This window comes from Aedes albopictus, chromosome 3 (genome assembly GCF_035046485.1).
Source record: "Aedes albopictus strain Foshan chromosome 3, AalbF5, whole genome shotgun sequence".
In the NCBI taxonomy this organism is placed as follows: domain Eukaryota; kingdom Metazoa; phylum Arthropoda; class Insecta; order Diptera; family Culicidae; genus Aedes; species Aedes albopictus.
The window spans coordinates 219,746,658-219,762,068 of NC_085138.1; the positions used below are offsets into that span (position 1 = coordinate 219,746,658).

The window sequence follows — 15,411 nt, forward strand, 5'->3', positions numbered from 1 at the left end:
TTGCAGTTGCACAAATGTCCGTTATCCTGCGGAACCGTGTAGAGTAGTAGGTAGGCATGGAATTGAATAATGTGAAAAGAAGGAAGATATGCTTTCGTAACACTTCATATACCGCACATCAAGGAAAGCTACGAAAAAGAACAGTTAACATTTTGCGTTTTAAAACAGTCCGTTTACGCTTACGATGCTCATTCGCAGGGGCGCAAGAACAGATGGAAGAGACGAAAATAATATAATTACTATACGTATACCCAAGTCCATGGGAGCTATCCTTCCGCGTGTCCGTCAGGCACAATATGTATGATGATGCACCACACAACATATGGTGTGGCGTATGTTATCATACTTAAAAGAATTTTTATTAAAGACAACCATGCATGAAAAACATAATGTAGCCGTTATATTTTGTGGTTCTTAATAAGGTATATTCAGATCGTGAACGGTCATATATACAAACAACTAGCGTATACTTTGACACTCGTCTGTGGTGTATCATCAGCCGACAATTGACCATCGGCCCATCGGCAGTGGATCGGAACGTTTTGATCCTGTTGTGCGAAAATGAGTCGCAGTCTTTGGCTATCTGAATGGTCAATAAAACATCGATAAATCAGTTAAAACGGTTTGACAATGAATCATCAACTTCGTATTCTTTAGAACGTCGAAACGTAGCGTAATGTGGTAACTTTGGTAGTGCGAATGACATACCGTCAGTCAGAGTAACATGCGTCAGTCTGAGCAGAATCGACAAAGAAATGCTCCAGTTTACAGTGTTTTAGCACCATGATGTTCCTTCGTGATAAAGTATTCCACTTATTCAAAAATCGAAATTTTGACAGTTCATACACTCCTTAGTAATATCATTGCTAGTCAAGAACTACCCCATTGAGGTCATTAGCTTCCTTCCTGCAACTCCTATCGCTACCTCCGCGTGGCACCGGCTAATGCTGTAGCATAGAACCCGATAGAATTTGGAGCGATACAGACAGAAGTGGAAGCAGCAGATCCACCAATTTCTAGAGAAGAAACGCCGTATGGAAGAGGCTGTGGCATTCTCAAGGAACACGGAAGTTACCAGAAGATCAATGCATTCCGGTGAAAGTGCTGTATACCCGCCGAAACATGGAGCGGCAAAGTTCGGGCGTCAAAAACAAAGCCCATTTTGCTGGGCGGAACCGAACACGGCAGGATTCAACTAGGAAATAATGTCCTGATAAAAAATGAAAACTGCCTTCGAGGTCCTATAGAAATTTGTCCACCTCGGATCCTTACTGACGGATCATAACAACACGAGTCGTGAAATCGAAGGCGCATCATCAGTGGAAGTTGTGCTTACAACGGGCTTCAGGAGAATCTGCGATCAAACAAGATTCACCCTACATTAAGTGGTTAAGTGTATAAAACACTTATAATACAGGTGGTCCTTTTTAACCACGATGCATGGACTATCCACGAGGAGGCCCTGCAAGCACTCGGAAATTTCACTGCACTCTACGCAAACGTAACATGCAGAAGAGGGCAAAAGCTGTAAATGTCCGGTGGGCAGTGTATGCATTCTTCATGCCTGAATGAGTTTGTGGGAAGTTATTGAGCCGATTTCGTCAATGGCAGCTCGACAACGGACCAGATCTTCACTGTGCGGCAAATACTTCAAAAATGCCGCGAATATCGGGTCCCAAAGCATCACCTGTTCACCGACTTAAAGGCGGCATACGACAGTATCAACCGCACAGAGCTATGGAAAATCATGGATAAGAACGGCTTCTCCGCGAAGCTCACTAGACTAGTCGCTTTCACTATGGACGGTGTAAAAAATTGTGTAAGGGTTTCGAGAGATCTGTTTAGTTCGTTCGAAGCTCACCGAGTACTGCGACAAGGTGATGGACTCTCATGTCTGCTGTTAAATATCACCCTGGAAGGTGTTATGGGACGAGCCGGGCACAACAGCCGGGTACGATTTTCACGATATTCGGCCAAATTGTCTTATTCGCGGATGACATGGACATTTTTTAATGAACATTTGGAACGGTGGCAGAACAGTACACTCGCCTGAAACGTGAAGCAACAAAGGTCGGACTGAGGGTGAACGCGTCTAAAACGAAGTACATGCTGGGAGGTGGAACCGGGAACGACAGGGAAATCATTGTTACGATAGACGGGGACACGTTCGACGTTGTGGATGATTTCATCTACCTCGGATCCTTATTAACGGCAGACAACAACGCTAGTCGCGAAATACGAAGGCGTATAAGTGGCGCATCAGTGGAAGCCGGGCGTACTATGGACTCAACAAGAACCTGCGGTCGAGAAAGATTCACCCCGCACTAAATGTACAAGCCACTGATAAGACCAGTGGTTCTCTACGGGCAAGAAACTTGGGCTATGCTCGAGGATGACATGCAAGCATTCGAAGCGTTCGAGCGTCGGGTGCCTAGGACCATCTTAAGCGGTGTGCAGGAGAACGGTGTGCAGCGGCGAAGAATGTTATAAAACTTGTTATAATCGGACGGATAACGCTAAATTTGGACAAATTAATCAAATGATGTCAATCTATAATGAACATTGCGAAATGATTGACTTTCAATGTCTCGGCATAATCTGAAACAATATTTCAATAACAACAGAAAAAGAAATGCATAGTTTGCACGAACTACTTTTTAGACCCCTATAAAAATAATAAAATGCATTAATTAGAAATAGAAAACAAAATTTATGTATATGTTTATGTCTACGTTTGATTGACAAAATAAAGAAATGAAATATAATGAACCACGAGCTCGCTGCACTCTACGGCGAGGATTGATTCAGTTTTATTGTAATAACGATGTAATACTAAATAAATGAATGAATGAATGCAGCAAGAATGCCAGACAAAAACCCCGCTGAATTGGTATTCACCATAGAACTGGTAGCTCCAGAAGGCGATGAGCGCATCCGCCAAGATGTGAGCGGCAGCCGCAATTCGAATATAATGGCATACTATTGTTCATGACGTGTTATCTTCAATGTGAAGTATTGCAAATAAACGTATGTATGTACAGCAGTAGAGTCCAACCTCAGCGTCGGACTAGCGATACGAAGTAATGGGTTTGGATTCTACAAGAACCAAGTGATATTTTTTTACACATTTATCTCTCAGTTCGTCAATTAAACACGCCGTGCCTTCGAATTTTGAATTTTCTCCTCTGTTTCAGACACAGTAATCGACTGATATGGCCGATAAAACGATAATAAAGTAGCAGTGTACAACATAGACTTTCTTTTCTCAATCTCACGACCATTTTCAAATTAACTATTGCTATTAGCAATTGAATTAACTTATGTTTCTTCTTTGTCCTTTTCAGTTTAAAAGCACCACCCAAAGAGGGCATGACAAAAAGTAACCCTTCCAAAAGACATCGAGAACGACTCAATGCAGAGCTAGATCTGCTAGCTTCGCTGCTTCCATTCGAGCAAAATATTCTAAGTAAACTAGACCGACTGAGTATTTTACGGCTATCCGTTAGTTATCTAAGAACTAAGAGTTATTTTCAAGGTAAGTCATGATGTTGATGCTATTATGCTACTATTAGAATTAACAATTATCGATCAATTTAGCTGTTTGGATAATCACTCTAAAAATATCATTCTATCATTTTATTGTTTTCCAGTCGTTATGCATAAGTCTAAGGAAGAAAATGGCATAGGCAATTCAGTACATCCTCATGATTCGTATCGAACGAGGGAAATAGGAAGCTTCGAAACAGGTCCACTGGATGGAGAAATGTTTCTACAGGTAATTATGATACATTAATTACAAAAAATCAATCTCAATATAATACATAAAAAACAAAAGTACGTCACACTACTAATAAAGGTTATTTGGCAGGATCTTTAAAAGGAAAATAAAAAAAAACCGTCCCACGGAATTGAGAACGAAAATTTTACAAATAATGTTTCTCACTCAAGCCCGGCTATAAGTCTTTTTGGAAATTGACAAAGCTTTTGAAAAACCATATGAAACCTGTCCCTACATTGAAAGAGAATAACACAATATTATTAAATATTTTTTTGAAAATTCACAAAAAATGGCCAAATAGTTTGAAAGTGTACATAATTTCAGTATGGGTTCAATAGAACATCAGGTTGCCCGGGAATTCTGAAACATTTTTAATTAATGAGAACATTTTCGATAATTGGACAAAGATTTTTCCATCATTAAAAAGTATGAAAGCTCCGGGTGATGACGGATTTTTCTGTATTTTCATAAAAAAACAACTTCCAGAAAGTAGCTCAACAAATGTATTCAATATTTTTTTTTTTCCAGTTGGCATACTTTCCTGAAAACAGAAAGTATGCCAAGTTGTTTCAATTTTGAAGCTTGATAAAATGCCGAAACTTATAGTTATCATCCTATTATCAGTAGGTAGGCTTCAGAGGCACGTTCTCCTTCATTTGGGAATTTTTTGCCATCATCCTATTAGCTAACGGTCATCTAGCAGTATTAAACTATTTCAAAAATTTATGTATTGCGATTTTTTTTTCGTCTTAGACTTTGATGCGATAAATTTCGTCGTATTCATATTTCGCTTTCGATTTCGCTGTTAATCTCAACTTTTTTTTTCACATAAGCCAAAATCTCTTTATTTGAAACCTTGAAGTAGACATGTTGTCACTATCAGGGAAACTCCAATGAATTTATCACACAAGTTAGGAATCTGGAGCTCTTGTATGTATGTATGTGAAGGTAACCACTTATTGTTGCAGGGCACAGCCGTTAGACAATAGACTGTCCTCTCTACATGTGTGGATCCAGCTGAACTGCAGATTTTATTCAATCATTAATGTATAAAATGATTATGACCTCAAGCCTGCTGTTCATCCAGCCATCACACCATATAGAAGGATGTCTCAATAAGTGGGAAAGGACTCTGCCTTGCTCCGCAATATGTTGAAGATAAGAAGTTGGCAATTCCACGCTTCCCTTCCATATTACTTCACTCAGGCATCCTGTTAAATATATTTATTTATGGAACATGTTTCTATGATAACATTTAAAGTAGAAGACACTTACCATTATCTCGATGTTCATGAAAATATAAGACAATCTTACCTTTTGTGGCATTTATTGATTTTACTTAGTATTTATGCTTTCAAAATTTTATTATTACCTCCCAATATATTAAACCGATTGAAACCGACGGTGGTGTACTTCAAACCTGGTTTCAGAGAGCCGCTACCCCTCTCACCAAGTTTCATTCCTTCTTTTCCTTTTCCAATGCTTGTATGTTTTGTCATTACTATCCTCATCTGATTCCCCATCCGTAATTTCAATATCCTCTTTTTTATAGATCTCATCCAACTTACTTTTCATTTTTTTTATCTGTATTAACGAGATTTTTAACCCAAGGCTAGTTCATCTCGAACTTACTTTTCAGTTTTTCCCTATCCTTCGAAAGTTCTTCAAAGCTGTCCCTATTCATGTTTTCATATTTAAGAAAATCCTGTTCTAATGATTTTAACCATGTCTGAGAGGGCCGTCCCTCTTTCTTCTTCCTATGATTTAGTTTAAAAGCTAACTTGAGAGGGTGCACAGTGGTTCCAGCCCCATATCAGGGCGGCCATAAATATGATTTTATCGAGTTTTATGATGAAACCGCTAAATTTGATGCATATTTGCATTCCAAATGCGTTTTTGTATTGTTTATTTAAATTGGGCTCATTCGAATTTTTGGCCTTACGGAGCCGAAATTCATTATTTTGCAGTTTTGGTAACCAACTGATTTGGATATACTAGTATTAGTTTAGGCGGTCCACGGTAGTCAAAACTACTCAAGAATAGTAAAACACACTATGTGATGGATAAAGAGAATGAAAGTTGGATAAAAATGGTTCGTGCAATGCAATGCAAGAGGTATTTGTTAGTTTTGAGTAAATTGAAAGTACGACACTTAAGTGACTACCACCAATCTGGTCGCAAACGGTCGTAGCTAAATTCGCCAGTAAATCATTGTTTAAGATAATAGGGAAGTTTCATAGAAGAACGTCCGAAGGGGTCGGAAGGGCCCAAGCAACACACATGTTATAATAAAGTTACGACAGCGCAAGTTTTGGTTGTATAGAAGTTTATTGGACGTAATTTTAACATTGTGTTTAAATAACGTAAAATAAACTTCTATACAACCAAAACTTGCGCTGCCGTAACTTTAATATAACATGTGTGTTGCTTGGGGGGAAACATTTTTTTCGGCTTGTTGAAAATTTTCAGTTTTTTTATACTTTGTGGAATAAGCATCTTATTCAGTCACACTTATTCAAACAAAATGATAAAGAATAGCATCTAAATTTGTGATAAACATCGATTTCAACTATGTAAGAATCGAATACAATCAACCAAATACATGTCGAATGGATGAGACTTTTTAATAGAGTGATAAATGCATAGGACTGAAATTAGAAAAATTCAAATAAAACATCTACTCAAGAGCATCTACTTCAATGACATCTGCGGAAAAGTTTCGGCATACATTTGATAAAAGTAATGATTGTCCCTAGCTATTAAAGCATTAAACTTGATGTTTCCTCAATAATATCACAGTTTCATTGAGATAAAATTTTTGGATTAATGACCTATGACGGAACCACTGTGGGGTGGTTCCTTTCTCTACGCATCACGTGGCCAAAGTAGCTTATTCTTCCTACTCTAATTCTTCTGTTTATAGTTTTTCCGTCTAATAACTTTCTCGCGTTGAATTTTAGGTTCTTTGGCCTTCTGCAATATTGGTAAATGTTTCTAAGAATTAACTTTTCATAATTAGCTATTGACACCCTACTTTTCTTTGTTAATACTCATACTTTTGTTCCATACAACAACGATGGTCCTATTACTGTTTTGTACATCAATTTACCCAGCTCCCAACTTGGTTCGAATGACTTACAAAATTCTGTTATAATTCTAGAAGATTTAACTGTGTTCAAACATCTTTGCTTAGGAATCTGGAGCTCTTGCTAGATAAAAACTTAACTTTCAAAAACCACATTTAAAATATTCAAACTAAGTGTAATAATATATTAACCCTCCTAAGCACAAATGGCACAAATTTCTCAAAAGGAGAAGAACGTGCATAGCTTACAAGTTCCTACCTCATGCTTCTACAAGTTGAGCATGTTGGTCGCTGCGTGATGTGAAAATCGTTGTCGACATTCTAACGGCTAGCAATGCAAAAAAATTGCAGCCTCCCGTGGTATGGTATGGTATAGTAAGATATCCATAAAGCCATCTGGAGATCACCCGACCATCTAACAGAAAACCAAATCGACCCCGTTCTAATCGACGGTAAATTCTTCTCCGATATATAACCAATGTCCGCACATACCGCAGTGCGAATTTCGGATCATTACCTAGTCGCTGTATCCATGCGCTCAAAACTTTCGACGGTTTTTACCACGCGTCGAAGTCGAACGCCGTGGCTTAACATCGAGCCGTGGCTTAACAAAAGCTGTCCCGCGCTAAGGACACACGGAAGTTCTACGAGAAGCTGAACCGCTCGCGCAGAGGCTTTGTGCCACAAACCGACAAGTGCCGAGACAATTACGGGAATCTTCTCACGAGCGAGGTGGTCGACAGGTGGCGGTATCATTACGATGAGCACCTCAATGGCGACGTTGCAAGCACCGAAGGTGGTGTGGTAAGGCGCTGTCCACAAATTACGTAACGCTCTAGGGGAAGGGGGGGAGTATGACCGAGCGTTACGGCACATACAAAAAATTTAAGATTTTCAGGGGGAGGGGGGTCAATAAATGCCGATTTAAGCGTTACGTAATAAATGGACGCTGCCTAACAGATCTAGGAGTACGTGCGCAGGATGAAAGATTTCCGGCCCCTACCTCCAAGAGATTGACGAGGAGGTTGGCCGGTTGACGAACAACAAAGCCGCTGGAGTATATCAACCACTAATAATGGTGGTATCATGTGTCCCATCTGCAAACAGGGTGACAAGCTGGATTGCGGGAACTATCGCGCGATCACGCTGCTGAGCGCTTCCTACAAGATACTCTCTCAATTTTTTTGCCGCCGTCTATCACCGATTGCAAGAGAGTTCGTGGGGCAATATCAGGCTAGATTCATGGGTGAACGCGCTACAACGTACCAGATGTTCACCATCCGCCAGGTGCTGCAGAAATGCCACGAATACAACGTGCCCACACATCACTTGTTCATCGATTTTAAATCGACGTATGATACAATCGATCGAGATCAGCTATGGCAGATTATACACGCATACGGTTTCCCGGATGAACTGATATGATTGATCAAGGCGACGATGGATCGCGTGATGTGCGTAGTTCGAGTATCAGGGATAATCTCGAGTCCCTTCGAATCTCGCAGAGGGTTACGGCAAGGTAATGGGCTGTTTAATATTGCTCTAGAGCATGGTTTCCCAAACTGTGGGTCGCGACCCCCCAGAGGGGTCGCCGGCGTTCATCCAGGGGGTCGCGAGGGACAGTAAAATATTTTACTGTAAAAGACAACAAATGCGAGAATTTCTATAGGGGGTCGCGAAAACTACGTCAGCTGGCAAAAGGGGGTCGCGCGACCTAACAGTTTGGGAACCTATGCTCTAGAGGGTGTTATAAGGAGAGTGGGGATAAACATGAGTTGAACGATTTTCACGAAGTCCGTTCAGCTGCTTGGTTTCGTTGATGATATTGATATTATAGCTCGCAAGTTTGAGACGATGGCAGAAACGTGCGTCTCACTAAAGAATGAAGTCAGGCTAATCGGATTAGTCGTTAATGTGTCGAAGACAAAGTACATGATGGCAAAGGGCACTTGGGAGGAATTACCGCGCCCGTCACTATAGATGGAAGACCGGACATGGATAAGACGAATGAACCACGAGCTGCATCAGCTGCTGAGAGAACCAACCACCAACCAGTTTGTGTCAGCACTTGGGAAAAGGTTATAAGGCACGTTAGGTGTAATTTTTTGTCCTAGGCATCTGCATGAGCTTCGGAAAACAACTGAGTGACCTATGAATTTTACAGATATTCAAGGACCTCCAAAATACCCTGAAATTGAAAACGTCATGATCTATAGGCTCTACAGTGGTTAGGCCTGTCCACCTTTTCAAAAATGTTCTCTGATTCTCAAGTCCACCCCCATATTTTGATTGGCATCCTAAAAGAAGTAACTGGTCAAAATTTCAGCCAAATCCATTGAAATTAAGAGGTGCATCAAATTAATTTTGTGTTTTTCGACTATTTTTGAACTTCTAAAAACCATAACTACGCTAAAACTTGTCAAAACTTAATTCTTTCGGCAGAAATTGAAAGCTATACTTGTTTGCTACAACTTCTCCGAACAATGTGTGCCAATAAAATTGAAGGAAACATGTGTAATTATCACATTTGTAATCAGAAAACCCTTAAAAAGTTGTTTTTGATAGATTTTGTTCTAGAACACCCTAATATACGTAACAAATTTGATATTTTAAAACGGCATCATATTCTCTCATGTTTTGTGGCTATTTGCTTCATTGACACCAATGCTATAGGAATTGAGCAAAAAATATTAAAATTCGGGAAAGCCAAATACGTCCCAAAAACTAGCTATTTAGAGGCAATCACGCTGAGGCGCGAAATTGTAGTGAACGTAGTAGCTTTACTTCCTTGTAGTTTGCCTTGGCTACCTCACGGGTGATAACAAACAAGCGTGATGACAGGTGTTGGCTATCATATCAGTGCTGACGCGATGCCACTTTTTGCGCGCTAAAGCGTGATTGCACCCGAAAAGCTAGTTTTTAGGCCACATTTGGCTTTCACGAATTTTAGTAATTTTTGTTCAGCATGCTGTAGGTGTCAAAGAAGCAAATAACCAAAAAACATGAAAGAATATGATGCCGTTTTGAAAAATCCAACTTATTACGTACACTGTGGTGCATAATTGATCGGACAAACGCCGATTTTCATACAAAATGGCCAAGTTTAAGATGCTGTAACTATGGTTTGCTTTGTTGGATTGAGCTCAATTTTTGACACGGAACTACAAATATGCTGAATTTTGTGTATACAAAGTATAAAAAGTTTTCGTTCACAGGTCTGGGCGTGGCAAGGCGTTGAAAATATTGCAAAAGTGATCGGACAGCGGTACCCCTTTGATTTACACGCGTGCCGCTGTCCGATCACTTTTGCAATTTTTCCAACGCCTTGCCACGCCCAGACCTGTGAACGAAAACATTTTATACTTTGTATACACAAAATTCAGCATATTTGTAGTTCCGTGTCAAAAATTGAGCTCAATCCATCAAAGCAAACCATAGTTACAGCATCTCAAACTTGGCTATTTTGTATGAAAATCGGCGTTTGTCCGATCAATTATGCACCACAGTGTATATTAGGGTGTTCCAGAACGAAATCTATCAAAAAATCAACTTTTTAAGGGTTTTCTGATTACAAATGTGATAATTACACATTTTTCCTACAATTTTATTGGTACACGTTGTTCGGAAAACTTGAAGCAAACAAGTATAGCTTTTAATTTGTACCAAAAGAATTAAATTTTGACAAGCTTTAGTGTAGTTATGATTTTTTGAAGTTCAAAAATAGTCGAAAAACACAAAATTGATTTGATGCATCTTTTAATGTCAATGGAATTGGCTGAAATTTTGACCAGTTACTTCTTTTAGGATGCCAATCAAAACATGGGGGTGGACTTGAGAATCAGAGAACATTTTTGAAAAGGTGGACAGACCTATGGTCAGTATTCATCCTACTTTTTTTTATTACCGCCCTCGGTTCTATCCGTAGACTTTCGCAATGCAACAGGAAGTGATTTGGACTTGGAAAATTCTAATAACATTCTGAAGTCGAAGTCGACAACAGTTTTAAGCGTCATTTGAATGTTTTTGAAACGACAAAGCTCACTTCTGGACGAACATTTGAAAAGGGCCTATCTGCTTTTTGTAAACAAACATGTTTTTGTCTCTGTAGGGCCCATCTGCATCCACCCACGCACATCAACACCCTTAACAGATAGCTTGAAGAACACTCTTTCTGATAAGGGTGTTGACGTGCGTGGGTGGATGCAGATGGGCCATACAGAGACAAAAACATGTTTGTTTACGCAAAGCAGATAGGCCCTTTTCAAATGTTCGTCCAGACTTAGTAAAAGAATGACTCCCATTAAACCCCTAAGGGAAGGCAATTTATTCCAAAATCGTCTGACTATTGTTAAAATATTATTTTCTTAGCAAAAATCGGCACCAACATTTCAAAAGGGCGTAACTGATTTTGCAACCAATGCCTTCTCACAGAGCTGTGGGTCGTACTTCATTCATCTCACGCAATTCACATCCATTAATCGAAAGAGGAGGATTTTATCTTTCTATTCGTGCTAGTGGATTGCTCGAGAGGGATGGAATACGCTCCACAGCTTTGGGAGAAGGCATTGGTTGTAAATGCAGTTACGCCTTTTTGAAATGTTGGTGCCGAAATGAAATGTTGCTCTCAAGTTTTAGTTGAAGTTCAATATACACTAAATTCTTTTTTTACACGATCTTTTTTTACGCGGTTTTATTTTACACGATTTTTTTTACACGATTTTCTCGAAATTACGCGATGTGTTTTTGGAAAGAATCTTCTCTCCTGGTCGCAATTTACTTCCGATGGGGCTCAAATTTCTTCCAGAGATCTCTCTTATCATCCTTGATACCCTGTCAAAATTTTAAGATGATCCAATAAAAAAAGTTTTGAAAACTTTTTTTACACGATTTTTTTTACGCGGAACAAAAAATCGCGTAAAAACAGAATTTAGTGTACTTAGAACCAAGCTTAGAACAAAAAATCTACATCTAGCCGTGCCTTAAGGACAGACTTGTTAGAACCCTAAATGGCCGACATTGGCACCTACTCACGATTTCGGGGGCACGAATCTCTTCGTAAGCAAAACCAGCGCACCTGATCTTCTTAAATATTTTAAGCTTATTACGAGTGAGCAAGAATAGAATAATGAAATGCACTCTTCTGTGAAGCTTGCTTCTGGAGATTTGTGCGTTTGAAGTTCTGATGCACTGTTGAAGCGGGATTTCGAGACGTTTGTCCTGAAAACCTAGCAATCAAAGAAAAAAAATATAGAGAAAAATTAAAACTTTCCAATTTATGTCTTGTAAAAAAATGAATCAAGCATTAAAACACTTTACATTATCAAAATAAATTAAAAAAAACTCGCCATCGTGCCAAAATCACCATCGTGCTAGTAAATTTTCCAAGAAATGTTTTTCAACTTTTATAGACTTTAAGAGACCGACACAATAGTCAAAAATTTCGGAATAAACTTGAAATGTCTAATACCCCCAATTTGTCAATAACGCATTTTAAGAATTTTAATAAGTACTATTACTTAATCCCTTGCGACCCAGGAAAAAAAATCAGCTTGAGACCCACCAGTGGGCCGCGACTCATAGTTTGAGAAACGCGTGGGGAATAATCGTTTAAAATTAAAAAGTCAATATTTCCTATAAAAGTTCAGTGATGAACCATTTCACGTTACACAGAACGAAAGAAACGTGTAAATTTCTGTGATATACGATGCTATGTGAAGCGGCGAGAGGTCTTACAGAAGTTCCGGTATTGACATACACGCAGAAAAATGGCGCTTGTTTAAAACAATAAAACGCATGGTTGATTTTCAAACTGAGAATTTACTTATTCCAAAGTTATATTTAATTGTTTTCATTCAGAGTTTATTGATAAAAACAACCGATTACCATCATTTCATATAATGTCAAAAATTTCATTTGTTTCAACAAAATAAAAACCATAAACTTGGTCCGAAAGCACTCACACATCTATAAAATGCTTACCCCAACATCGCCACAGCGAAGAAGGTGCAGCAAATCCATCACGCCAACTTCCAAGTGCAGCTTTGGCCGTGATGGATAACGCGCAGGTACTCACGACAGCATCCACAAAAAGTTGATCGGTTTCGCCTTTTTTGTCTTTTTCTAGTCGTTCTCCTCGCCATCCGCTTACCGACGATCTAAAAATAGATTTCCGAGCTGCCGCAGTTGCTGCCGTCACCAAAACAATCACATTCCGGGTTTGTTAGTGGCAAAAGTGCAGTCGTTTGAATCAATCAATAATTTCATGTTTAAAAAACCATATCTCTGTTTGTTTTAACAAACTGTCAAAAATTTCGACAAATGAAAATATTTGTATTATCAAACAAATGGAACAGTTCAGTTTAAACTAGAAATCAGTTTGTCGCTATAGTAAACTGAAAAATCGGTTGATTTGAACTAGAATTTAATTGTGTTTACAATTTATTTTTCTGCGTGTATAACGCTTCACATAGCATCATATGTAAGTAAAGTTTATATGACATGTAATTCTTATTATTATTTTGTCGGTGCATAAGTTGTACTATTATCGTAACAAGCTGCACATAGGCGATCATTAGATGACTCCGTGAGCATTGCGTATCGAACTCTTTACAGGGCTGATGGATATAATGTTCATCCAGTGAAGAGAACAGAATCCGAATTCCTTTCGAAAATTTCGTATATGTTTACAAATGTATTGCGAATCAAAATAAATTCAATGAAAATAAAGAAGCGATTTATTTATGTGCGTCATGTAACGATATATTAATTTGAAAAATGGGCTGTTCGGGTTCCAAAGGGGGTAACCAAGGGGGATAGAGAAGAAAGAATATGAACTCGAAACCACCATCGGCTACAGATTTGCCTCAGCCAGCGCCCCAGAGTTAGTCAGTGACAGCGCAAAATAAACCTAAATGACTGTTCCGACCACAGCAGCGCCGCGACCGTGGCGGAGGAAGTGAGAGTGAGGCTGGTATAAAATTTGTTAACATGAAATCTTAACTTCTCGCTATACACGAAAACGAGTTTCGAATGCTGCTTCTGTTAAACTGCGGATGTAGAGCCCAGAATGTGGTTACGCGTCTCATCCATTAAAAAAACATTAAATCTTGTGTGATCTTATGATACGACGGTCGAATGTGGCGATTTGGGATGTGGCGATAGGTATTTAAGTTTCGATTTCTCTATTGACCCTATGGCAAAAAAAGTGGGAGAATCGTGATGGCACAAATCATTTTTGCGATAGAAATTATGCCGGTTGTTTTAATGATAAGGAAGACAAATCTTAATTAAACATCAAATTGGTAATTGATGTATGTTGGGTCAAGCTGATTGCTTTTGCAAATTTCTTTGTAATTTCCTCGGATTTAGTTATTTTCGAGCTGAAAACTGTTTAAAGATTTTTAAAAACTTTAAAAATATATAGCCTTGTTTGAATTAATACTTCTTTTTCATTATCATTTCAGGCTTTAAATGGTTTCATAATTATCCTGACCTGCGAAGGAGAGGTGTTTTTTGCAACCCACACCATTGAAAGCTATTTAGGGTTTCATCAGGTAAGGAATAGTAAACATAAAAAAATCTCTTAAACCCCAATCTCTAATAATGTTTCCGGAAAAAGCGCTTGGGGTGTCCACTTAGATCAGAATAAATGCCATTTTCTTCCCCAGTCAACACAGGATTGCATTTGACGTTGAATAGGATGGAGGCGATATGTGTACACTTTACATGCGGGTAAATGGAAGAAGGTACCCATATGGCCTCTACTTTAGCATCATATTCAACATCATTTACGACTTCGTGTTAGCTGGGGCTTTTGTCACAGTACTCGTTTATACGTCCAGTATGAATGAATAATATATGATTTTCCTGAAAAATTGTCGGGACAATTAGGAAAAAATATAAAATTCATTGAATTTTTTAAGATATTTGCTAGGCATCCTCTTTAAAAGATTTTTTGATATGGTTAGCTCAATCGACAAAATGGGCACTTACACCCCTTTGCATCTGGGCCACTCATTTTTCAAAATACATATAGGGTAAGTGTACCAATTATGGTTATAGTACCAATTAATCGCCATTGTTGATTTTCACCCTTTAACGATGTAAATCACCAAGAAAAATTTTGTGAACAACAGATCACGTTCACAAAAGATTCAGCGCTTGAAAATTGAAGCGTTTTACCTCTGACGAATCAAAATTTGCTCGTCTTTGACCGGCGCTTTTCAACCCTAAGCGGTAGCAATATGCCTTCTTTGGCTAACATGCTTCTGAAGCAAGTGGGAGAGGGAGCAATAAAAATTATGAGTGAGAGTGAGGAACGACGATTCAGCGCCGTGCGGCTCTCTGAATCTCTCTCTTCGCCGGTGTATACGGCAATGAATATACTTGATTTTTATCTCGTTATTACAGTGCAAATGACATCAACTCGAAATAAATCGATTATAATAGTCACGTCCATCATTCTCTTATGGATAAATTGATTGTTTTTACAAGTTTTGAGCAAAAAATAAATCCACTGAATCACTTACGTATCTTCAGCCTCACCGCA

At 38.8% G+C, this 15,411-nt stretch overlaps 1 protein-coding gene across 5 annotated transcripts in view; it reads left to right on the forward strand.

Moving 5' to 3' along the window:
• Positions 1-15,411, forward strand: part of LOC109411955 (aryl hydrocarbon receptor) — a 95,184-nt gene that overhangs the window by 46,657 nt on the left and 33,116 nt on the right. For all 5 annotated transcript variants that reach the window (XR_009999035.1, XM_029877171.2, XM_062858967.1 and 2 more), the window contains exons 2-4: positions 3,345-3,535; positions 3,651-3,775; positions 14,327-14,416. Coding sequence is in view for 4 of the 5 variants with exons in the window: in XM_029877171.2 (XP_029733031.2) it covers positions 3,345-3,535; positions 3,651-3,775; positions 14,327-14,416 (406 nt within the window). In the remaining variant the exon portion in view is untranslated. The remainder of the gene's footprint in view (positions 1-3,344; positions 3,536-3,650; positions 3,776-14,326; positions 14,417-15,411) is intronic.